This window comes from Vidua macroura, chromosome 3 (assembly GCF_024509145.1).
Source record: "Vidua macroura isolate BioBank_ID:100142 chromosome 3, ASM2450914v1, whole genome shotgun sequence".
In the NCBI taxonomy this organism is placed as follows: Eukaryota; Metazoa; Chordata; class Aves; order Passeriformes; family Viduidae; genus Vidua; species Vidua macroura.
In genome coordinates, this window is record NC_071573.1 from 45,022,637 (window position 1) to 45,049,279 (window position 26,643).

At 39.6% G+C, this 26,643-nt stretch overlaps 1 protein-coding gene across 2 annotated transcripts; it reads left to right on the top strand.

Moving 5' to 3' along the window:
- The first annotated feature begins 200 nt into the window (after window positions 1-200).
- On the top strand, window positions 201-26,402 carry KCNK1 (potassium two pore domain channel subfamily K member 1). Of its 2 annotated transcripts, none has more exons than XM_053973899.1 (3): window positions 201-812; window positions 20,558-20,953; window positions 23,802-26,402. In XM_053973899.1, exons 1-3 carry the CDS (start codon window positions 458-460, stop codon window positions 24,059-24,061), a joined length of 1,011 nt encoding a protein of 336 aa, XP_053829874.1. In that variant the 5' UTR covers window positions 201-457; the 3' UTR covers window positions 24,062-26,402. The 2 variants fall into 2 exon arrangements, with proteins under 2 accessions (XP_053829874.1, XP_053829875.1); XM_053973900.1 differs by having other exon boundaries at window positions 20,558-20,733; window positions 23,802-23,909.
- Window positions 26,403-26,643: the final 241 nt, after the last annotated feature.

A 26,643-nucleotide genomic window follows, 5' to 3' on the forward strand; every position in this document is an offset into this window, starting at 1 on the left:
TTCCTCACCGCAGGGGGCGGGGAGCAGCGGGACAAGAAAATCTCCAGAGACTTTTGTGCGGAAAAGGGAATAAATGTCCGCCGCAGCACAGGGCGGGGGGAGGCTCTCGGGTCGGCTTCTCTGAGCGCCAGCGGGGGATTCCACGCGTTACTCGGAGACAAGGAACAGCAGAGAGAGAAAGCGCCCGCGTCCCAACAAGAGGCGGCTGCAGCAGCATCGGCGGCAGGAGGAGGGGGGAGGCCCTTCCTCCCTGCGTCCCTCCCTCCGCCGCGGTACCTGAGCCGCGCGTCCACGTGAGCGCCACATCAGCGCTGCTCCGCGCCCTCAAAGTCAGACAGCGGCCGCACAGGGGACAGCCGGTAGCCGCACTCCCCCTTCCCTTCCCTGTTTCCCTTAGCCCCTGCTCCCCTTAGCGGCCCGGCCCGGCCCGGGGCTCAGCCGGCCCCGGCTCGGGAAGATGCTGCAATCGCTGGCGGGCAGCTCCTGCGTGCGGCTGGTGGAGCAGCACCGCTCCGCCTGGTGCTTCGCGCTGCTGGTGCTGGGCTACCTGCTCTACCTGGTGTTCGGCGCCGTGGTCTTCTCCTCGGTGGAGCTGCCCTACGAAGACTTGCTGCGCCAGGAGCTGGGCAAGCTGAAACAGCGCTTCCTGGAGGAGCACGCCTGCCTCTCGGAGCAGCAGCTGGAGCAGTTCCTGATGCGGGTGCTGGAGGCCAGTAACTACGGCGTCTCGGTGCTCAGCAACGCCTCGGGAAACTGGAACTGGGACTTCACCTCCTCCCTCTTCTTCGCCAGCACCGTCCTTTCCACCACGGGTAAGGCAAAGGAGGTTCGCCCGCTGCCGGAGGCCTTCCGGGGAGGCCCGGACCCCCAAGGGCCCCGCGGCGGGGCCGGTGTGGGGCAGCGGGGGCTGCGGGCCGGGGCCGCCACACGCCCGGGCCGGGGGCACGGAGCGACCGCCGGCCCCGCGGCCCTGGGCGCGAGAGGGTCTCTGGAGGGAGCCGTACTTCCCAAACTCTCCCGTGCGACAAGCATGTTTTGTGTCGGATGCATCACCCATTACTGACTCCCCCCGCCCCCCGTGAATTCGCGCCAAGAGCCAGGCTGCCAATGCCCCCACCTTGAAATCGTTGGCGGTTTCGAAAATCTGGCGACATGCCCGGCTCTTTCTTTGAACTTTTAAATGCTTTCTTGAGGTGACTCGTTTGCGTTCTCCTTTGGCGTTTTTGTTTTTTTTTTGTTTTTTTTTTTTTTCCCGTTCTGGCGGATTCTTCTTTCCCGGGGGAGGGATGCACACACGGATGGATGGGGACGGACTGCTAACCTGGTTATAATGAAGTTAAATTTCATTTATATGTTTTACTGTCAATTTCCATTTAATATTTGTATATGAGTGACTGAAAGATAATGCTTCTTTTCTTCCAGACAGCAGTTTGCATTGGTGTTTTGAAAAGCTCGAGGAAACGTTCCTCTGACCGTAGTTTTTACAAGCACTTATTTTTACAGTAGTTGCATTTGACGTACCATCATAGTGGATAGCCTTCTAAAGGATGAGTGCAGACATTTGTGCTGGGAAGCTGGGTTTTGGTGATTTGAATGCAGGTCACTGACACAAATAAGGGCTTGTCGCATTAAAAAAGCTTTAAAAAAATCACCCTAAAATCTGTCCAACCAGAGAGGGCTTTGTGTCTTGGCAGTACATTGATATTACCGTAAAAGATGCACTGTGTCTTTTTTTTTTTTTTTTTTTTCCTCCTTGCCCCCAAGTTAGCACTTCTTCTATTATAGGAAATTTAATCAGCTGATACTAATAGTGACATTTAATAATTTGCTCACCTGATTATATGTTAGTGCTTCCTGACTGATCTCAAACAGGCAATGCTTATCCTATAAATAGTTGTCATTGACTGTACAGATCAGGGTTATAAGGAAGTTACGTTTTTAAAAAGTAAAGGTAAAAGGTGTTGTCCCCACAACACTTCCCCTCCCCACTTCCTAATTACTAGAATTTTTAAGAAGAGGTAGTTAAATGCTTTCAATGCATTTAAAGCAGTTAAATGCTTTCAATGAATAAATTTCCAAGCATTAATCAACATATAGGAATATTACTGGTGAAAAAGGCATAGTACTGTGATAGTACTTCAGCACCCACATTTTTCTCTTTTTCTTTCAGTAAAGCTATAAAGCACTTAAAACTTGATCTGAATTGACCTGCTTTTTTCCATTTCTAATCAGTTATACTGTTAGGTACTATAAAATGTAAATTATTTTGTCCAAGATCTATTTTAATATTCAAATTAATTTTTTAAGGTCCCACCCCTTTTTTTTATGACTCAGTAAAAAAATGTTCACAGTTGGGACAGTGGGGCTGGGTCTGAGTTGGTAACACCTTAACACTTCCTGCTGATACACAGCTTCAGGATGTTTGGCTTCAGTAGTACAGCTCAGGCAGGGATATCTCTTCCCACTGCATGTCTGCTGAAGGGCAAGGCATGGCCCTGCATGTTTAGCTGGCTTGATCATAGAGGCCTTACCAGGGAAGAAGACTCAAGGTACCATTGTCCAAATGGACGACCTTTTAGAAAATGCCCCTTACATGGCATGTGCACAGAAAACCCAGAGGTCTGACATGCATGCGGTGAGTTTTCATTATTTCTGTGAGCTTCATAAACTGAGGTCATCCAGTCATCACTGATGTAATAGACCAGGCATCAAGTGATGATACTTCCTTCCGTGCCTGATAGTCCTTTGACTTGGGCCCTTTTTAACCAAATCCATCAGTTTCTTATTTCATGCAGTGGCCTTCAGCTGCACTTAATCTCTATTTAAAATAAATTAGAGTTTATACAAGTAGACGAGTGTGAATCCAGACCAGTACGGCCAATGCTTGTTCAAATTCTCCCCAGAGCACAGGTATTTCTGGTGAGGTGCATTTTTTCCCCTCAACTGACTCTGCACCTGTGCAAGAAATCTTTCAAGTCTTTTGAAATAGTCATTAAAAGGGATGACAAGCAGAAGAATCCGCCTGGCCACCTCAAACAGTTGTTCAGAAGTGTTTGAACATTCAGAATATGCTGTATTGTTATAAAGTGTACGCCTGAAATGCCAAACACCTTTGCCAAGTACAGTAAGGGCAAAAGCAGAAAAGAGAACCCTGCTACTGGTGGTGCCAGCTGAGGGTTGTTTCTGTGTGTAATTGAAATTACAGGGAGCACCTGGACGTTCCTTATGTTCAGCTGACTGAATTTGTCTCTCATATGTAAATAAATGCACACCTACCCCTTGTAGAGAGGACAAGGCTTCTTTCATAGCCTTTCAGTTTTCTATATAGAGCATGTGTGGAAGTGTTTAAATTTGGCAACCCTGACTTGTCTTCTTGTTCCCTCCCATCCTTATTATAGTCTTTGGCTTCTTACTCACTAGAGAAAATCCTTTAAGAAAATTATAAAGCCAGTTAAGAATTAAAACAAACAAACAAAAAAATTTAAAGGGGATTGCAGAATAAGGCAAATTGCTATTTGAAAGCAATTAATATTGCTGTGCACATGGGCTGTCACAGGACTGTCACAAGCTGCCCGAAGGACGGGCAAGCAAAGGGCAGTGAAATGGACTGGTGGTGAGGCTTCAGCAGATTGTAGCAGTGACAGGCAGCAGGTTTCTCTTCTGACTTTATTCCTTCCTATGCAACTTAAGCAGTTGTGCAGAATGTCATATGAGCAATGTGTAAGATGAAGCACTTTGGTCATTGATAATTGATATCCTCAACACAAAGAATATACAGTTGTGTGCATTTAAGTAGTGTCTGCCTTGGAAATTCCCTGTAATTAATACCTGACATACATCTATGGTCTGCTTGTCTCAGTGCTAGATGCCATCAAATCATTATGCTGAAGTGGTTCTTTTTGGTTGGCTTTGTTGTGATGCCATCTGTACTAAAGTCTTTTATTTCTAACAAAATGAAGTATTTTTTTGCACTCACCCTTGCAGGTGGTGATTTCACTCGTCTTGGCATGCTGTCAGTGTCTAACATCTTATCCCGTACTGGTACAATATGGGAATACTTCATTACACGAGTTGTAAGCAGAATGAAGCAACCACAGAAATTAATACTGGTTGTGTTGACAGATATGAAAAGTACACTGATTTCTGCTTGTTGAAGGAAAATAGGTAGGGAAGAAAAGGAGCTGCCAATTTAGGAACTTGGGGCCTGTAGTTTTATGTTTGTTTCTGGAAAGAGTTTTCTCAGTGCAAGGATATTCCGTGGCATTTTATATAAATGGGCTGTAAGACTTACTCTGATTGTCCAGCTTTGAGTATTTTTGCATTCATCTACAAGCTGTGCCACCTACAAGCATGGCTGGAGATTTCACATTTAGACACCAGAGGAATGCTGAGGAAGAGCTGCTTTGTATGCTTCTCTGCTGTGATAGGGTTGGCAAGATACCCATTATAAGGAAGGTGAGGATAGCCTTGTCCTGATTTAGGGATTTGCAGAGGAAAGGTGAGAAGTTGCCTCTTCTACGATGGCAATGCATGTTTTAAATTTTTTGATTGAGATCAGCTAGCCTCTCATTTGAACCACAGGAGTTAAGGCAATAAGAGAGGGGAGGATTGTCTGTATTCAACCACTTCTGAAGCCTGTGACATGGTTGTCTGCAAAGTGGTTTGTGAAAGCAGCATTTTCTCCAGAATTCAGCCTGTACCAATCTCTTTGATGGTGCTGAATTCAGAGAATGTCACCCAGGATCCACAATGGACTGAATTTCTGCTCACTGTATTTTGAATGGAATAAGGAACAGTAGTAATTCAGTAGTTGCAGATAAATGCTGACAGAGGCTATTACTTTGAAAATGCTTGGTTGAAGGGCCAGTAAAGATACAATATGGTTTTCAGGGAAAGTTTTGCATTCACGTTATTTAACAGCCAAGCTGTATGGGAAGTTAATGCATCTATAATTTGATTTATAAGGGTGTTCTCTGTTAGATCTGACTCTCATAAGCATTGCTGCTGATGACTTGCTAGAGAAACTAAACTATGCCTTTATGACAAGTAGCAGGCTGTGAGGTTGTGATGTACTGCAAAAGAAAGTTCATTCTGTATGAAGAGACCAGGGAAAGAGAAGCCTGGCAGTCTGCATCTTTTTCTCCATGTTATTCTCACAAGTGCTTGATTTTCTTGCCTTTCTTCTCCGTGAGGGGAACAGGCCCCACATCCAGTGCATATTTAGTGTGCATTACAGATCTGAACAAATCAAAGAAGATGAGCAAATGCCATGAAAGCATCACAATGGAACTTTACAAAAACATCATAAGATTTGTAGACTCTTACAGTAGAGCCCTCAGGTGGAAGAAACTACTGGGATCTCTCAAACCTGTATAGAAAGATGCAAATATAACTTAAGGTAATAAATAAGAGGATAGTTTACAGAGGCTTTAGAGAAAACAAGGTTTTTTTGTCACATGCTTGAATTCACTGTGAAATGCATATGTTATTTTTGCTGCTGTCAGAATATGTGGGCTCTGTCCCTGGTGATGCCTGTATTATCTCATTAATACACACTGAATAAATGTGTTTCATAATTCATACCAAATGTCTGTCTAGAGACCTGGCATAAGATTCTCTGTTGCCTCTTATCTGAAAATACACAAACTTGGTGATGGATTAAACTCAGATCTCTCTCACTGGTAGTCATTCCTGACTCCAGCAGAACACTGAAGCGTCATTGTACTGTTGCTCTGACTGTAGTACTCATAGATTATTTAAATGGTTGTGATGAATTGCAGCTATTCACCAGGGCGAGTATGCTAAACTTTGGGAACTTTGTTTTTCTTTTAAGAGTTGTTTGTTACTTGGAAATAACATCTACAGGAAAAGGTAATTTTATGGGGATAATCTCGGAAGCAAAGGGGGGTTGTGCTGTGCTCTGCAACAGAATGGTTTTTATACAGGAGACATTCTAAGAGCAAAGGAAATCATGAGGTAGGTTGAGAAAGATGCCAGAGGAGAAGGATTACATTCAATAAGCCAGCTGTTTGGGTCTGAAGCCTACAGGGTTTTCTGGGACAGGGTAATGACAGCTACTGGCCCCAAGGCTGTTGGCCTCCAGATCAATAAACTGTCCTGGAACCAGGCATTCTACTCCTTGGATTAAGTGGTATAAACACAAAGTCAAAGAGTCATTCCGTCTGCCTGTGTGTCTGCTTTCTTCTCAAGGGAAGATCCTTCATTCTATACCCATGGAGCATTTCCAGATTTGCTGCTGTCATGTCTTAGTCTGGCCCCAGGGTCAAGATACTGTTTCCTGGGATGTGGGAGATTTCAGTTAGTTTGGCTTAATGTTATTCTCAGTACAAGGATTTGAACTAGGGTTTTCTGGAATTCCTTAGGAAGAGGAGACAAAAAGACCACCATCTAGGGAAGTTGTGAAAGAGTATGTATGGACTAACACTGGGAAACTGGCTTGGATGCTTCTGGTATCTCTGCCTTACAACACAAAATCATGGGAATGTTCAATGAAATAGTAAAAAAGAAAAAAAAAAATCACATTTACAACCAGAAAAGGAGGGACTTGACAAGTTACAAAACCCAAGCAAACTGAAAGAAACCCGACAACACAAACCCAAGCAAACCTTGCTAAATTCCCAATGATGGTGAGCCACCCTAGCAGTTCTCAGCAGGTGAAGGACTGCAACTACTGCCTCTGTAGGCTTTCTGTGTTTAGCCTAGAGTCATTCTTCTTGTGCTGAAACACAACAGTTGAAAGCAAGAGAGTAATCGCCCCCAAAATTGCCTTTCATTAAACATTTTTTTTTCAACTCTTTTGTGAGGCTGGAATTTGTATTATGATTCTGCCGACATAGCCAAATAAAATCCTAAGTTTAAAAAGTCACATATACTTTCAGAACAGGATTTCTAAAACTTAACAGCCAAATCCTGCAGTTCCTGGCCATTACTTGGTAGGATTTTCACTTTTATCTGAGTATAATTTTTGCATGTCTTTTAAACCTGTTGTTTCTCCTGTTTTCCATTATTTCTTGGTTGTTTTGGTTCTTTCCTTGTTTCTCTTTGGCCCACTGCATCATCATCAATCTGTAGGGTTTTTTTAATAGAGTAAAATCATATCTGTGGACTAATGTCTATTTTAGTTACTGTTCAGGTTAATTATAAAGTAGGTTGCAAGCTACTAAACCATGTGAAGACCAGAGTATTTCTTGGCCTGTGAAGAAGCAGAAGTTTAGCATTTTGAGAAAAAAATAGGATTCCTATGAGAGTTTTGATGCCTTCAGGATTCAAGAAAAGTAATAAAAAGTTTATTGGGAATTTGCTACCTAAATACCTACTGTCTCTCTGGATCTGACCTCAGCTGCCTGAGAGTTAGGCTATTTGTACAAAATTCAACTGATGACCTACAGTAGTTACTGATGGTGTCCCAGAAGATCCAGGAGAAATGTACCAGCTGTCTTTTTCACTGAAGAACCTGGCCTAAACCTTAAACAGATTGTTTCTTATGCGGTCAAAACAGCAATGTGGTTCTGGTTTAAGAGCAGGACTGAAAGGAATCAATGGAGCAAAGCTTTTCAAGTGTCTGTGCTTCACAAAAGTATCCAAGTGCCTCTTGGAAGAACATATGGATTTCCTTTCCCTTGGAAAGGAAAAGATACACATTCATCTCTGAAAACAGAATGTACCAGCGTCCTTGTAGGAAAAGCATATATGAATCCAAGTGGTATACCAGCTGGCACTAGACTCGAAACATTTACTAACTAATGCTTCCTAAGTATTACCATGGTCTGTACTTTAAACTGATTCTGTGCCAGTCACTCGAGCAGCTTTGGAAGTTATCACATCATCTTTGAGGAACCAGGGAAATGCCAGTTTCAGGTTGGGCTGGGAAACAGGTTTTGCCAGTGGAATAAGCTGGCCCAGTAGTCTTCCAAGGACCCTTTGTTTGTGTGTGAGAAATTGAGTCTGTGCCCTCTGACAAAGTTGCATACTATTTAGTGCTAGAAACTTTACATCAGAATTCCATATTTCTCCTGCAAATTGTGAGTCCAGACTGTTATGATAACAGTAAGTAGAGGCTTTCTGCTGTCTTCTACCACAAATTGAAAACTTCTGGTGTGACCAGAAGCTCTGTATAGAATGTTTCCAAGTGTAGTTTAATATCATTGGAAAAATGCAGCGTTTGAGAGCATTGGTACTATGAGAATCGGGTTTTGTAATATGTTTTGTTCCTCATGCATTTCATGTCTGGCACACCAAGTACTTTTTCTGAATATGCTTAAAATGACTCAAAATTAAATGGAAAGGTGAAAATGTACATCTGAATTTAATTCTACTTCTAGTATGAGTACCTCCTTCTGTGTCTTTCAATTATTTAAAACTGTTTAAATAGACTCAGCTGAATAACCTTAAATTCTTTGACAGTAGCTTCTTCACAGAAGGTTTCTAAGACTAGACATATAAGTTGGTTTAAGGTAAAAGAAACCAAGCAGAATTAGATATTGAAATGATAATGTTAAGACACATCATTGTTCATGTTTGTTTTTTTTTTCCAATAAGCAGAATGAGAGATTAATCTAGATATAGATGCCCCATCCCTGGAAATGTTAAAGGCCAGGTTTGGATGGGGCCCTGAGCAACCTGCTCTAGTGAAAGGTGTCCTGCCCATGGCAGGGGAGGGTTGGAGCAAGATGACCTTTAAGGTCCCTTCCAACCCAAACCATTCTATGATTCTATGAAATGCATACTGAAACTGTAATTATTTCCAAGTAGGAGAAGATTTCTCAGCATTAAGAGGCAAAAGTAATCCTTCAGAAAATCTCAAATGATGCAGCACTGACTGGAATGGGACTTAGGTATGATTTTATTTTAAACTCTGTATTGAATTTTCCCTTATGTGACACTTCTACTTTCTTTGATACTTTAAAACTATGTGGCGCACTATGAACACCTGTTTTGCTCAGTTGAGCTTTTAAAATGTGATTGTCAGCCTCAGACATTGCAACATGCAGCACTAGTGCCAAAGTCCAGAAGCAAGTTAGAGTAGGTATTCTCTTTTGTTTACAATATAGTTTGCAAAGGAGATGTTACTTCAGAGTCACCAAGTGCAAACACAAGGCAAAAACCTGATTTCACCTCTTCCCTGATAGGCTGAGACTCTACTGTATGTAGCTTTAAAGTGGAAAAAGCCTCCTCATGTTGGAAAAGTAGCAACATATCTAGAGATCTGCTAAAAATTAAATACTTTGGATGTTTAACTCTTGGGGACTTCGTTGTAGAAGTATATACCTCTCCCTCTACAAAAAGGGAAAAAGAGCCTTAAAAATTGATAATTGTATTTAAGATTAATATGGGAAGGCCTTGGAATCTCTGTTTTGTATGTTATTCAAAGTAGCTATTTTCCCAGCTGTATGCTGTACAAGAATGGCATAGACCTTTTCCTTTGAAGCCTTCAGCCTAAAGGAAATGAGAGAACTCTAAAGCAAACCAGAGAACTTCCATCTCTTGTAGAGTTTCGGAAGCTCTAGGCTGTATGATTCACTAATGCGCAATTATATTTTAAACACTTCACAGTGGATCTTGTTACTTATTTATACATTTTATATAGGTTGATGGTTGGACTTGGTGATCTTGGAGAGTTTTTCCAACTTTAACAGATCAGTGATTTCCATGGCTCTGTTTCGGTTAGTGTTAGGATGCTGACTGAGCAGTATAGCAAAAAGGGACAGGGCTCAGAGAAGTATCATTGTGTTACTATTTGAAAATGCCAGCTACTGTAAACTCTAAGTGGTGTACAGAAACTAACACAAAATGCTGTAAATAATTTGTGTGATTAGTACTTAGGAATGAATTTCTCTAATGTGAGGATTGTTTAATTTACCTCTGTGCATTTTACACATCTGTTGTGAAATCCAGGACTCCAGCCTGGCTCCTGGTCCACTGCTGCAACTCTGGTTGGGTAACCAAGGAACTGTGAACATTACAGGATGCAGCACTGTGTGAATCAACAATTCATGTTGATAAGGAAAAATAAACTAAATCCAGGACTAATCTCAGGCCTTAGATTTAGGCCTCAGTTTATTATAGTTGTTATGTACTTACATTCTGACTACCTAGAGTGGAAAGATACATCTTTAATTTTCAGCTGTATCTTTTAGTGCAGCTCTGTGTAGTCAGTGAAGCCACCTGAATGTTCAGGTCAGGTTTTCTAGCTGCCACCTGAAAGCATACATATTTTTTATGCTGCTTTGAGGAAAATGTCATTTATCCTAGGAGTTATTGTTAGCCATGAATCTCAATCAAAGCAAAAGATGGAAGCTCTCTCAACATCTCAAACAGAAGTTTGAGCTCCTGATTTTAGCCTTGCATTACACCATGTCCTTAGATGTCACGAGGAAGATGGTGATAATCTTTCACATTTCTGAATAATATTTTATCAGTGGATCTTGAAGCATGTGCATACCAGAAACTGCTTTGATGATTAGTGCACTACTGTTATGTTCTGCATCTTGAGAGATCACAGTGATATTTCTGTATGTATTTTGCTAAAAGATAAGCTAAGACAAAGGAAAAACAACTGTGAAACACCACGTATGAGCCATTAGTATGGCTGAGAATAGGAACCTCTGTATTTTGTCTTGCAGTTCTCCATTTCTGCTGCTAGGTTGTATTCCCATACAGTAAGCTGATTTCCCATCCTGTGGATGCACTTCAGCAGGCCTTTATTTTCTTGCATTTAATGTTCTTTTTTCTTTTCCTTTAGTAATAGTTTTTCTGCTCAGTAATATTAGAGGAAATCACAGTTACTTGAATAGTTTTACAGAAGCCACATCAAAGTGTGCAATGCATATTTCTGTATCTTTACTTCAGTGGAGAATCCAGAAATGTTGCTTCTTCCTTCTAGGGAATCATTCAGTTGTGTACTATGTGGAGAAAACACATTACACAGCAGATAATGTGACCCACATAACTGACCAAATGCCTGAGTAGCCTTTGTGACAAGATGGCAGCAGTTTCTCTGCTTTAGCATGCTGGTTGCCTCTCTTTACCTAGCAAAGGGTTTGCTCAGGGTGTTGTAAAACAAAATGGGCTGATCCTACCTAACAGCTTTGCCAGTGGTAGGAAGATGTCTTGGATCCCTGAGTCTCATCCTGAGGTCCAGCCCTGTGCTATGTGTGTTGCCAACAGGACCACAACAGTAGGCCAAGTCAGTTTATCAGACTGGAAGAAGCATATTCCCTTCCTGCTGGATTAGTTTGCTCTAAGTTACTACATTTGATCAAACTGCAACCAATACAAGAGGGGGCAGAAGCAATAGCAACTTTTTTCCTAGCAGTTACTTTGGGATCAGTTAGGCATTTCATGTAGCTACGTGGTAGAAGCACAGAAAGAATCGAAAAAGCACAAATCAACAACAGATATAAGAAAGGAGCTGGGAACCAAAGAAAGTGTTTCCTTTACTGATAATGTACCTGACAATTGTACCTGACAGACAATTGTCTGTCCCTTGTAAAGGAGCAGTATTTCACACAGGATTAAAATGTCAGCTAGCAAAGCTGAAAGAATTTTAACTGGACTCTTTTTTGTTAATTCAGATGCCATCATTAAAATATTTCTCTCCAGTGTATTTCAGGTGCACCTGTCTTCAGGGGAACTTCATTTTTTCCTGCTGGGTAACTACTGTTATGTGGTAAATTGCATTGTCTTTGGAGGTAGTAAGGAAGTAATGCAGTCATACCATTGTACCCAGTTTACTAATTCTTATCATTGACAATTGCAAGAAACTGGATGCGTTCATAGGACCAGACACTTGCAAAGAAATCTGTCACTTTAAAAGATGTGTTAACTATGAGTTTACTCATTGCTGCTCAGACTCTTTAGTGCTAGGCCTTTTGGAATTACCAATAATTTTACATTCCACTCCCCTTTATGCTGAGGTCTGAGAGATGCCATGTACACCACACTGATTTCCTTACAGAGTGACAGGTTGTGTCAATCCAGCCTTTTCCATGTTAGTCACTGTTTGCAAGTGCTGGCAGGAGGTTGCTGAACATGAAACCTTCAGCACGGATGATGGCTAAGCATTTCTGATATGTTTGCTACATTACTGGAAAAGGATTTAAGGAAATGGGTCTCAAAAGCTTTGGTCAGTGTTGATGGTCTTTGACTGACTTTGTGAGTCTGGAGTTCTGATTGGGCAACTGGAGTATTTTTTAATGAATTGTCATGCTTTTTGTCATACTTGATTTTATGTTGCCTGCTTTCATTATGTGCACATCTATCTTATTCTGGCCCTGAGAGGTTAGAATTATGTAATTTCCACTAGGAAAGCCATCCTATAGTTGTAAGAATTTTTGGAATCATCAACTATCCCGCCAACAGAAATATTTGTTGCAAAGTGAAGTGCATTGTTTTGAAACAAATTGCCGTTAGTCTAAACAGACAATACAGGTTTTGAAAACCACAGTGTTTAAGTTGCTCTGTCTGTGTCTTTACATTGATGGCTAAATGTCTTGTGTATGTAGTTTGCCTTTCTAAATGCTACATTCCTGTTTATTTCTAAATAACTTCTAGATAAGCAAAAACCTCTACATTTCATCTGCTTTTGGACATAAATAGTATGTGCAACCACAGTTCTTTTCCTTTCCCTTTATTTAGTGATAGGGTATACAGCTGTGATTTTCCCATTTGTCCTTATTCCTGTGTAACTAATCAAATTTGTGTTTACCACAATTATTGTTTGCTATGTGGGATATCTTAAACGTGTGAGTAATTGAATAGGACTAGTATATCTATAAAATCTGTTTGTGGTTCAGCAAACTAGTTCTCACAACAGTTGAATTATTTCCCCATTGAGTTTTGCAAATTTGTGTTTTGAGCTTGAAATAGTGAATGTATTCAGATGTGAGAGTATCATCAAGCATCATATTTAGGACTGTGATTTAGAGTTTTGAGTAAGCCATCTCATCTATATAAGTATCTCACTTTGGTCCTTATATAAATGTTGTCTCATAATTTATTATTCCAGATGGAACGTGATTGCATGAAAGTGGAGCGTGATGCATTTCAGTTATGTGTGTTTTTGTTAGTTGCTTCAGTGATTTTTTCCTATTTGTGTTAAATTGTTTTGCTTCTGTTTGGCTTTACGTGTTGTTAAAATCTTTATGTTTCTGAGAAATAGCTATTGAAACAGAAGATAGTAATAGGATTTATCCACATTCAAATACATTATGGTGACTGACTGACTTATATATGAAATATTGAAATATCTTAGAAAAATAGGCAAGGACTATGTATCTTTCTCTGCCAAACAAGGGAGTTGATGCTTGTAATTTCCCTGAGTTCCAGATGTCAAATCAATAACAAGATTAGAAGTAAATATTCCTATTCCCCTGCTGCATCTAGTAGATAACAATTTCTTCTACGTGAGGTTGCATTTTAATGCAAAGATGGTGCTTACAGATTTGATTTTAACTCCACAGTGTGAAATGGCCTAATTTTTTAATGTTTTATGATAATTCCTTACTGCCCACAATACAAGTTTCCTTCACTGTTTTCATGCTCTGTAATTTCTGATGGTACAATAAATCAATCTTTGTTTCAAAGTGGAGGTGGAAAGCCTACTGATTTGCAGCTGGTTGTTTCTTTTTATTTCCAGATGGTAGGAAGAAAAACTGTGGCTCATTTCAGTGTGAGAAATTAAGTTTGCAAGACTAGGTATTCTTCAGTAACTGGATATGTGATTAAAACACTGCAGTAAGTGCCACTGCAACACATTCAAAGCTTTTGACACATCCCAGGGTGCATTTGGGATGGTAACAGGTGTGAATTATAAATTTTTAGAAATCTCTTTTCTAGTGAACTGTACCAGGCTTCAAGCAGAGCACTACAGTGCACAGGTGCAGGGCTCAGCAGTAGCCCCTGGCACATCCCTGTGGTACACCATGCATACACAAGGTCTTTCAAGTGGTAGAAAGCTGAAGTAATTGATAGAACTTGAAAACCTGTTACATGAAAATTAGAGGGGCTGTGGAAAGACAAAGTTGCAGCATGGAATGAATCCGTGGTTCCAGACCTTTTCTGTAAAAAGAAAGCTCTATCTTCTATCAGTCTCTTCAGAAAGTGTGTGTCCTCTGAGCTTCACTGCCAGTTAGATGCTAAATGTGTCTTAGCTGCTAAAAGGAATTTTTCCATACGTGCAGGTTTCTGGAATTACAGACAAAATCTGGATGTGTAAAATTTGGTGAAATCATCATGGTTTTTTTTACTGAATCAGCACGAGAAATTAGAAGATCAATATCATGGACAAGCTGCTGACTAAGTCTAATCAAAAATGACATTTTCTCTCTGCCAAAACATTGTCCATGTTAAGTTTTTTCCCCCTACTTTGAATATTTCAGGATGTGAACCTCAGGAAGAACTGTAAAAAGGCTTGTACCCTGCCCTGGTTTCAGCTGGGATAGAGTCCATTTTCTTCGTAGTAGCTGGTACAGTGCTCTGTTCTGTATTGACTATGAGAATAAGGTTGATAACACACTGAAAGTTCAGTTGTTGCTCAGTAGTGCTTACCCCAAGTCAAGGACTTCTCAGTTTCCCATGATCTACCAGGGAGCAGGTGCACAAGAAGCTGTGATGAGGGCTCATGGCCAGGACATCTGACCTAAACTGTCCAAAGGGATATTCCATACCACAGAACATCATGCCCAGTTTATAAACTGTGGGAAGTTGGCTGGTAGAGGCCAATTGCTGCTTGGGGATGGCATGGACATCAGCCAGCAGGTGATGAGCAATTGTGTATACTTCTTTTGTCTGTCTTGGCTTTTATTCTTTTCATCCTCCTTTTTATTATTATTATTGGTTTTATTATTATAATTATTATTGTATTTAACTTTGTTTCGGTTGCTAAAATTTATTATCTCAACCCGTAAGTTTTACTTTTTATTCCTAATTCTAAAGGAGTGAGCAAGGAGCTGTATGATACTAAGTTGCCATCTGGGGTTAAATCACAACAACCCCTTTCAATACCTTGAAGTTGGTATTGAAGTTCTTAGGAAGGTTTTTAAAGAACTTGTTTCTCTGATTGCTTGTTAATCTTGGTGATTAGTGACTTTAAAAATCCATTATTGTGGGAATGCTGCTGCACACATGTTGCTGAACATTCCAGTGCAAAAAACTCATCTTGTTTTCTAATGTTTCAGAGGACTGCAAGTTAAATTTTCCTAATAAAACTCAATCACATTTCTCTTTTAGTAGATTTAAGTTTCTGAGACTTGGGTAGTTTGTTCTATTAGGAAACCTTAATAATAAAGTAGTCTCTTGGAGCCCCTACTTTGATACAGATTTTTGACCATCTGTTGCTTAGCGGGCAAGTAAACCAATAAAAGAATAATTGGAATTTTCCTGGCTGAATTCTCAGGGGAGCCCTCAGGAAGTCTCACCTTGCTTTTGACCTGTTGGTTGAGTTTTATTCAACAGACTATTGTAATTTTTACTTCTTTCTCCACTGGAAAATGAATCTGAGATAACAGAAAATAATTGTTGAAACAAGATAAGAGTTTGTTTATTTATGATAAATCTTTGCTAGAGGCAGATCTAAGGATGTGATATTTGTGTTTTGGATAGCTATTTCTAGGAATGTGCTGTTATTGAGAGTTCTGTGGGGGAAAAATAGCCCAACACCACATGGTTCTTGGTTGGATTGTAGCTAAACCCTTATAGGATCTTAAATTCAGGATGACACTAAGACGAACCAATTTTCGGTATAAAGACTTTGAACTTCAAAAAAAAAAAGTGCTGTTGACTTAAAAAAAAAAAAAAAGAAGAAGAAGAAGAAGAAACACAAACCCAAATGGCAAACCCAGAAATTCATGCATACCTCTTGACTATCATCTGTGATAGAAGTAAGGCATGAATGCTTTGGCACAGAGGTTTAGCAGACCTCTGCCTGCTGAAGCCACTCACATTTAGTCTTTGCTCCTGCCCTGGAGCACTGTGAAGCACACAGAGGCCAGGAAATCTTTAATGACACATCCAGAAAACATGACTGAAGTTGTCAGGGCTGAAGAGAGCTGGATCAGCACCATGCTAAATCACCTCAGCTTGAAGTCTAAGTCACTTTTAAATCATATTTAATGGTGCTGTGTGAGAATGAACCTAATGACTATTTTCTTTAGTGGCAAAACTGGTTTAAGAGTTTTCTACCACACCCTTCATCATGTCTCTAATTGTGCCAGTGCAAGTCTTTGAGGGCTGCATAGTAAGCTTTTATTGGTGAAATTGACTCAGTTTCAAACAAATCTCCTCTCCTCTCCTCTCCTCTCCTCTCCTCTCCTCTCCTCTCCTCTCCTCTCCTCTCCTCTCCTCTCCTCTCCTCTCCTCTCCTCTCCTCTCCTCTCCTCTCCTCTCCTCTCCTCTCCTCTCCTCTCCTCTCCTCTCCTCTCCTCTCCTCTCCTCTCCTCTCCTCTCCTCTCCTCTCCTCTCCGATTATTTAATCAATTTTGGTTTACAGCACTTCTTCCTCTTCCCTCTTCTCATGCACACAAAATCAGTTTCATTAACTCAGCTGAGGAGATAGCAAAATATAATTTCCAAGTGGATTTCCTCTGCTTAAAAATGCCTGTCACAGTGGAATTTTTCCTCCTCATTTCTGCAATATAGGGTGGTGTATTTCAGCCTGGCTAGAAATCCAAGTTCTCTGATTTGTTTAGCAAAACAGTGTTAGGGAAATTTTCCAAAGTGTTTCCAGTTTGGTAGCACAATAAGTTTAACAATGAAATACATCTTTCTCCATAAAACTAGGTCTCAAACTATTCTATTGCAAGGAAGAGCACAGCAGCAACCAAGGTGATTTCTCTTACCACACACATCTACCAATATGTGACATTTCCTTTTCATCTTGGAAGATAATTGACCAGTTATGAAGAAGGATGTATTTCACTGTTAAACGCAGTGGAAAATGTCAAAGGCTTATAAAATGGAAGTCTAGAAATTATGTAAATATTATCATTGACCATCTTCATCATACTCCAGTGAGTCATGTTATGCTTGGGATGAATTGAAGATTCTTGCATAACTTAAAAATACATAGTACATGATGCACTTAATTTATTGGGGCATCTTCAGATTATGAGCTGACTTAAAGGTCTGACTTTTCCTCAAGGACACTGACTCAGACCAGCAAAGGGATGGACACACTTGCTGTGTTACGCTGTGTGGTGTGATTCTGCTGTTTGAATGGGTGTGTTGGGGAGGACACTAGATGTGGTGAACATAACACTCTCCATGCCCTGAGAATCTCAGGGTGCTGCACAGGGCTGGTGGTGTTGCAGCAGGTCACCTAGGGCTTGACAAAACCTGTCGTAGAAGGAACAGTACCTCTAAACTATGAATAGGCAGTGGAAGAGAGAGGCAGTGCTGCAGCCTGGTTGGTACACACCTGCCAGGCTTCATCCCCATAGCCTGGGAGAGGCTGGCTGGGGGAAGCTTTCTGAGGGGTGTAGTAGTTCTGTTTGCCTGTTACTTGCCTCACTTGATGTCAGATCCATCTCCACCTTCAAACATCCACCCTTTGGGGCATTATCTGGGGATTTGTGTGGTAGTCTAGGCTGAACAGAACCATGGCACCTCTTCATTCTGGCACTAAATGCTCAATTTGGGGTCCTGAAAAACCTGTAAGGCAGCCACTGCCTCTTAACGCAGAAAAGAACTCATTAATGAGCTACAGGAGAGACTGAATTATAAAGAGGCAAAGCAGTGATGATACACAACTGCTTAGATTGGTCAAAGCAGTGTCTGAGAAGGATGAAAGGAAAAAATACCCTCTGCCAACAAGTGCCAAGCTAAGAGAGGATGGAAGAGTGTGAAATGCTCAAAGGCAATGTTGGGTTTGACACAGGCTGTTATGAATTGGACATTGTTGGAAGCTACCTAGAGACTCTGGAAAACAAAGTCTGATGGTATATATAAAAATGGAGGGAGAAAATATATCTTACCTGGAATATAATGGCCAATTCTTTGTATTTATCTACAAAGTGATCTAACGGGCAATTAGTCACAGCTAAGACAGAAGACAAAATAACTTGTGCAAGTTCCTTAGGACTGCAACTGTAATGCTTCTGATCATGGTGGTTTCCACTGAAAAAGGCAAATGGGCACACACACCTCCCTGAAGAGGACACAGTACAAAGTACAAACAGGTGCAGGAGCAGAGATGGGAGGCAGTAGAACACAAGTGTCTGAAAACAGACAATGGAGTATCTTGGGCCTTGGATCTCTAATTTCCTCTCTTTTAAAGTATAGCTGTGTTGGTTTGGGGTTTTTTAATGACTTTTGTATAGTGATAACTAAGATTATAGGCAATATTCTTGACACTTAAGATTGTCAAGAAAAGTTACATAAAAGCAGTTGCATAGTGGGAAAAAATAGGAATCCTTTTCTTCCCCACTTGCCATAGCCTGAGATATGTAAAGGTAGCAAACAGAGTAGGAGAAATGGTTAGTTCTTGAAGGACTGGTTTCTTCATTCCCCTAGGGATTGTCACAGGTGGTGTTCCTTGTAGAACTGTGTTGGGCTGTTTGACTGTTTGACTTACTCCTGAATGACCTGGAAGAGGGAAGCAACTACATTTACTGAAGATACAACGTTAATTAAGGCAATAAGGATGATGGAAGAGCCCCATGGCAATTGGGCAGTAAAGTGTCACTTGAAAATAATTGTGGATAAAATCATGTTCAGTTGTAGTTTCAAACACTAAGTGATGGGATATGCCCTCATGGATGCAAGATCCAAGACTTCTGATAGACAGGGCCAAGAAAGTGTCAGCTTGACAGTAGTCAGAAATGCCAGTCAAACCTTCAGCATTATTAGGCACAGAGTAGAACACTTCTCTACAATTTCATTAATCTGATTGAACTGCTCTGTGCAGTGTTGATCCTCTTATCTCAAAGCAGATAAAGCAAACAGAAGGTAAGCAGGAAAAAAAGCCATTAATTAATACAATTTACCAGGGCTTAAAAGACTGAGCTTGGGTAAATTATTCATAATATCTAAAATTCAAGTACAACTGAAATTTCCTGTTGAGTTAGCTAACACAGAGAAATTACACCTCATGTGTGTTTCTTCTACAAGACTATTATAGTGATAAGACGTTTTGCCTGTCTCTCATTGTCTGGAAGTGTCTTTATGCATCTTAAGAAAAGGAAATGTTATTATTTATTTACTCCTCTGGAAAACTTAAAAAGTAATGATTCTATCATTAGATCGATCAAAGTAGAGAAGAAATCTCTTTCGTTCATATAAAACTTGAAGGGTCTTGCAGAACAGCCAGTTTCATAGCAGAGCAGGCAGAGAGTTCCCAGGAGGCCTCATGAAATGTCTGCCCAGTCTAGTGCTACACTGGGCAGACTGGGGTGGTGCAGAGTGCAGTTCAGAAATCAGAAGCAGTATAACCCTGAATTCACTGTGTGTTCTGCCTGGACTGCTCAAGATAGCTAGTTGAAGTAGCTCTGGAAAATGCCTTGCTCTACAGCAATAATATAACCCAAATGAGCTGGCTGATCTGGGGCTGCAGAATTGGTAGGGCCTGTCTGCACTTGCTTGGTTTGATATCAGTGTAAAGGCTGCCTAGAGTAAATTTCAAGAGATTTCCTTTTCCTAGCTGCAATGAAAACAAAATGCCTTTTTTTTTTCCTTTGTTGGCAAAGAGAAGAAAGCATTCCTGGTTTATGTTGGATTTACTGTTCCTTCCTGTGGCGATGACTTACATTTAGAACCAAATGCTGTCTGTCGGAATGTGCTTTGGCAGCATAGCCACTTGCACTGGGTACAAGTACAATTGCACAGGTTTGTGACATGGGGATTGCTGGCTGTCATCAGCCCCTACACCCAGAGGATCCATTCCTGTACTCTGAACGCAGCACTGTTCCTCCTCCTGGTGTGTAAATGGTGAGGCAAAAATCTAGCCACAGTGGCTAGATCCGTGGAGTTTTGCTGTGAAAAAACGTTTGTTCTGCTTTTAGATACCTTTTGATGGATTATAATCTGTGGAGGCATGGAATTAGATAGCTTTGAATGTCGATTATAGTATTTCTATGTAATTTAATTGATTTTCACAAAAGGTGTTAGTGTGTGTTACTATTGTAGATGTAGGAACATTTTTCTGAAGTACGTATTATTCCACAGTTTACAATGTGGGTAGAAAAGTTACATCACTTTGTAAAATTAAATTAAAAGTTCAGCAGGAAAACCCAGAATCAAATACAAATTTCCTGGCATAAGCTTCCACTCCTGACTAGGCCTTTCTTCCTTCTCTGAAATAAGCATTTATACAATGCTGATCACAATTTTGAAATACAAAAATATTTGGGTTTACTTGCCCATGGCTAGTACTGAGTTTTGTTTGCCTGCTTAAAACAGACCTTTGAACAGCATTCATCAAGAGTAGCAGAATTCAGAATTAGTGATAGTGCATCTTACTCTTCTCACTCAATATAGCCAACATCAGACTGGCAGCTGAGCCCCTAACTTTCACTCAACCCATGCCTGCTGTGCTTTGTTGCAGGTTATGGCCACACAGTGCCTTTATCTGATGGGGGAAAGGCCTTCTGTATCATCTACTCGGTCATCGGGATCCCGTTCACGCTGCTGTTCCTGACGGCCGTGGTGCAGCGCATTATTCTGTACATCACCAGGCGCCCGGTGCTCTACTTCCACGTCCGCTGGGGCTTCTCCAAGCAGGTCGTTGCAATCATCCATGCTATGGTCCTCGGGTTCATTACTGTCTCCTGCTTCTTCTTAATCCCAGCAGCAATATTTTCTGTCCTGGAAGATGACTGGAATTTTTTGGAGTCATTTTATTTTTGTTTCATTTCCCTGAGCACCATTGGCCTCGGAGACTATGTGCCAGGAGAAGGCTACAATCAAAAATTCCGAGAGTTATATAAAATAGGAATTACATGTAAGTGTCAAACTAACCAGCTAAGTAAAAGGCATTTTATATTAAAAATAAAAATATCAACATCAAACTGACAATCAGACTTCTCCTCTCCATTCTGTGAATAATGATCATTTGTCAGCTAGAAAACTGGGCATTAATTTAGGTAGCTCTGTAAAGAGGAAACTGTTAAGTAAGGTCAGTTTTCTTAGTTGAGAAAGAAAAAGCTAAAACTATTATTCTAACCATAGCTATTTACTCTCTTATTAATAGTAGGGAAAAAAAAAAAACCTCACATAACTTTTATGAAAATGGTTAAGAGCAACTTGGGCATCAGTGCATCGCAGAGCCAAGAAGATCTGTATCACCTAAGGCTATCCCATAAGGTTAGATTACAGGTGGACAGAAATGAATCAAGAAGCCGTGGAAAACGAGGCAGAATAGCAAAGTTTCTGACTCCAGTTGAAACAGAAGGTAGCTGAAGCTGGCACTGGTACATACCAGCTGTCAAAGACAGACAAGTAGACTGAGATGGTAGAAAAGCAAGACCATGAATGCTAAATCTAAATTGTTTCATTATATTTGACACAGAAGAAATCATAGTGATCAGTAATTTTAAGAAGAAAATTACCTTTATTTTTGTATTTGGAGTCAGTGTATGCTGAGGGTGACAGCAACAGTGTTTTGAAACATGGCAGTTTCTCATACAGCTTCAACCTGAGCAGTCTTTGGGTCATCAGAGGCATCAAGACTGGTCTGCATTCGACTATGCTTTTATGCATGATCCAGCAATCATAATGTAGGCAAAGAGTCTATTAACTTGGTTTTGTGTTGCACCTGAAGAGAGGTTTTTTCCATTCTTTGAAGCAGGGCCTTGAACTAGCCAACAGAACACTTTGTTTCATTAACTTGCTAGGCCTGTTGCTGTTGCAGATTTTCTCCTCTCCCTGTCATGTTTATCTTTTGAATGGTAGCTTTTAAGTATTAACCTGCTGATCTGCAGAGTCGATTTTGGGGATGCTAAGTGGTGAAGTGAATGGGAAGTCACACATGGCAAAGGCCTTGTTAAAGGCTTGCTGTTCTGAAAAACTCGAAATCTGAAGAAAACGTTATGGTTCAGATTAAAGCTTTTTCAAGCTGTACAACAATTAGGAAATAAATTGCAGGAAATACTAAAAGGAAGAAGTAGCTTTTAGGCAAAGTTATGACCTTAGACTATCTAATTTCAATAGGTTTTTCGGTTATAACTTTTAAATTACTCTTTTTTTCTTTCATGTGAACAATTCAAGGAACCAAATAAAATGTTTTCTCCTGAACCTAAATTTTCTATAAGATATTTTGGACTTCTATGTCAGAAAATGCTTAATGAGTGCTACAGGCTTTTCAAGAATTTTTAGAAGAACACAAGTCCTGTTCTAAATCAAGTGGCAATTAAATGGACTGAGTTTCAGAAATAATTACAAATTCTCACTGCAGATTTATGGATGCTTTTCAATTGATATAGCTTTGTTGGTTCTTCCTTGTGTTAATACATAGCTCTCATTCGATGCTATGATATAAAGTTTAAAAACAATTAATAAATTTTAGCTGTAGTGCTGATTTAGATGAGAACTGTATTTAAAAATTGATTAATGGTACTCCTGGAATGAAAAGGAGAGTGTTCCTGCCAGTGAATAATCTGTAACTACAGGTGAGATATTTATGCCCTTAGGTAACAGAACAGTGACCATATGGAAATTATAGTCATTAATCTGTGTTGATTTTTCAGCACACTTAATGTGCAGCTCTTGGACAAGTGCATTCTGCTAATGGTTATACACTTAGCTTCTGCTTCATTTACTTCATTGAAAGGATAAAATAAGTAAGTAGTCATGCTCCTCATTGAATTGTAATGATCAGAAGTAGGAGATTAATGAATATTAATTTATTTATGAGATTAGTAAATATTAATTTTAATATCTTCTTTTAAACTATACACATTTATGTTTGGAGAATATTAAAAAAAATAATTCAGTGTACTGCTGGTCATCGAGATCTCCATTTCCAAAAGTCTCAGTCAATGAGAGCTGACTATTACCTCTAAAAATAAGTCAGTCAAAATAAGTCAGTCAGTACATGGCTAAAGTAATTTGTAATATATTTTAGGTAACACTTCCAGGTTTTGGGTAATCTGTGTACCTTAGTAAAATATTGCAAATGTGCCCAAAAGATGGAGTAACTGTTGGTTTTTCAAATTCCAGGAGTAATTTTACAGTAATTTTTCATTTTGGTTTTATTTGGTTTGTACATGTTTCTAGTAGCTTTGTTTTTCCAGGTATTTCAGGGTGTTGTATGTCTAATAATTTTAGAGGAAAATAATTCTGAATTTTTCATGAAGTAGTAAGTGATTTGTCATGCTAAACTGATACAAATAACCAATGACCATAGTTAGCTCCCATATTTTTACTTCTGCTTGTAATATATAGGAATATTGTGGTAAAAGTTTATTTTCCATCTTGTGATCAAAATCTTTTGAAGGGCACTTAATCATGAAAGTACTAAGTAAGTACAGGAGTGTGCATGTGGTAAATTTTTATTGTTATGGTTTTTTAAATACCTTTACATGTTTTTTTTTTTTTCTTGCACAGTTGTAACAGATTTGAAGCCATTAGTATTCCTTTTTCTGTTTATGTGGAGTCTTCTGGTTGTAGAATTAATAAAGGAAAAAAACCAAGGACATCACAGTTCAAAGCTCTGTCATTATGCCATAAAGAAAATTAATATACTAGTCAGAGAGGACAGGGGTGAGAAAAGTCACAAGCTCAAAACTGGTCCAGCCCTACCTGGTTTGCTAATAACTAATTTTTAATTTATTTTTTTTTTTTCCATGCAGGTTATCTGTTGATGGGCCTTATTGCAATGTTGGTGGTTCTTGAGACTTTCTGTGAACTCCGTGAACTCAAAAAGTTTAGGAAGTTGTTTTATGTGAAGAAGGACAAGGAAGAGGACCAAGTGCATATAATGGAACATGACCAGCTCTCATTCTCTTCCATCTCAGACCAAGCAGCCTCCATGAAGGATGATCAGAAGGCAAATGAGCCTTTTGTGAATTCCCAATCTTCAACTTCCAATGACAGCTCTCTAAACAATTAATACACGGGTATCCATACCAGTGTTTTGGTGCATTTATGCTACTTACCATAAGTAATAGAAAGCCTCATTTTTTTTTTTCAAATTATAAAAGCTGGAAGACTGTGCTACTTTAACAAGGATTTATCACTTCTGACATGGAAAAGACTTCTGGGAAAAATGTGGGAGCCACCCTGGGAAGAGGGAATAAATCTAAGATGTGGCTGGGAACATAAGGCCATTTCGGCTGAGGGAATAAGGATTTAGGTGTACCACATTCAGAGATGCCAGAGAGAAAGGCTTGCACAGGGAACTTCGTTGAACATCTTTAGGAGACTAGGCCTTCACTGACATCCAGCTCATTGAGTTACATGCTTCATCTTGCAACTGGTTGACAGCAGATATTGGGTTGTGCACTTTTGATAGTCACAGTTTTAATCCAATAGCTAGCATCTTAATCTAACATTTTCAGAGCATTATCTCTAGATCTGGTGGAGGGGGGAGTATCTAGGTCATCCCTCTATTACTCAGTAACTTGCAGGTGTAAACAATTATTTTAGGAAGAAAAAAATAAAGACTGCAGTCCTTCCTTTGCCCATGTCATTTGCATCTAAATTTCCTACTTCCTTAAAAGGTCCTCCAGTCACCAGAAAAATGTTGTCCTGAGGAGAGTGTGCCTTGGGTCTTCCGTGCTATTTGTTTTTTGTATGAAATACTTTTCTGAGAGATAGAAAAAGCAATTCAAAGGTCTGGATGAGGTGAGATGGTAGGGAAGGACAACAGATGCATTTCAATCTTCTGAAATGGGCAGGAGTGGGTATTTAGCTGTGTGGAATGGAATAAAAACAAGTCAGCATATGCCACACATGAGTGGCACAGTCATGTGCTTGTGGCATTCTCCTAATGTAATGATGGTTGAAATCTGCTCAGCAGAAGCAGTTGGTGCTGTTTCTCCCACAGTCCAGCCCAGTTTGTGCTCTGCTGAGCTGGTGGGTATATGGAGGAACAGAAACAGTATCACCTTTGAACATAGCTCCTATTTTTTCTCTTGCTTTTCTAACTGGTACTCAGAACACTTTGGAGAAGAAGGGAACGTTTCAGGGCAAATCAATTTTTCAGTTTTTCATATGGCAAGAAAAAAGGAAAAATATCACATTTGGTTTAGATGGAACCGATTTTTTTTCCCTTTGGGAAAAGTCACTAAAAAGTCAAGATATTGCTCAACTTCTGAAGCTGGAACCTCTTTGACTATAACAGGAGAGGTGTTTTAGTCCAGCTACCAGTCACTGTGCTGAATCCAAGGACCTCAGAGTGAATTTCAGTGAGCATGAGACGAGATTTAAGTGGTTCTAGTACTTTCTCTTCTGGCCTTAAGAATCTTACGATAGGAGAATCTTGATAATGCTTTGCAATGAATACAAGATCTGGAGCACAAATAGCCATAATAGGATAGCCTCCCACATAGGAACAGTGTCGAGGAGAGCCTTTTACCTGCAGTACAAGCATGCCAGATTGCCTGTAATTTGGCTTTTAATGTTTAGAGCTGAATAATAATTTACTGTAAAGAAAACAAGTGCAGCGTGTCTAGATTTAGCGCACGTGGGAAAAATACTTGAAAGTAAATAACCCAAAATATACTGTGTTTGAGCTTAATTATAGCTAGCATCAAACAATTTTTTATATCTTTACTGGAAAAACTTACTTTATGGTTAAATCAGTTGAAAGTCTTCAACTGAAATTTATATTTGTAGAAAATCAGAGCTAAAGGTTTTGGTTGTTTTGAGTTTTATTGAATAGGTGAGAGCATGTTATGTTTGCATGTTCCCAGGAAAGTGGCTATTTTTATACTGCTTAGGTTAACACAGTTCTATTTATAATGAATGTTAACCATTATATATGTACATATATACATAAATATATTTATATACTGTACATATATCATAAATCACCAGAGTCTAACAGACTTAGGAAAGGCATTTTAGATATTTTTTCCCTTTATACTGTTAATATTTGAAAACTATGGCATTAAAATGACACTGACATAAAATTAAGAGTACTATACTATAAGAAACATTTATACTATTTTTTTCTGTGGAACTTTATTGATTGTTTTTGGTACCTTAAAATTCAAAATGTCTTTTAATTTTCATGTAATGTTAAGCTCTAAAGGATATGCACAGATGTTAAATGATATACAAAGTTACTTTTGCAGTGTGTACACAAATGCAAAATGTAGATACGTGAAATGAAAGCACAGAATTCAAAGCAGAAGCGATAAACTAAGCAGTATACTGTGATTGTAGGTGAATATTTGTTATTTTAAACTTAAATAAAAAGTCTGGCTTTTGCCTGCCTGCACAATGAAGTGGGAGTATTTTTTTTAGTGGTATGTGTGCCTTGAAGAAATCCTGTCTATGTTTGTGCATCCTTCAGTTAGCCTTCCTCAGCCTAAGGAGGCTGTGTTGTACCTAACCTTGATATTAATTGTGGCTTAGTTATTCCTTTATTCCTGGATATTCCTTTATAAAAAAAAGAAGAGCAATCCAAGGTATGTTAGGTTTTGTTTCAGATGCTGATTGATTATAGCAAATAAAAAATAGTGACAT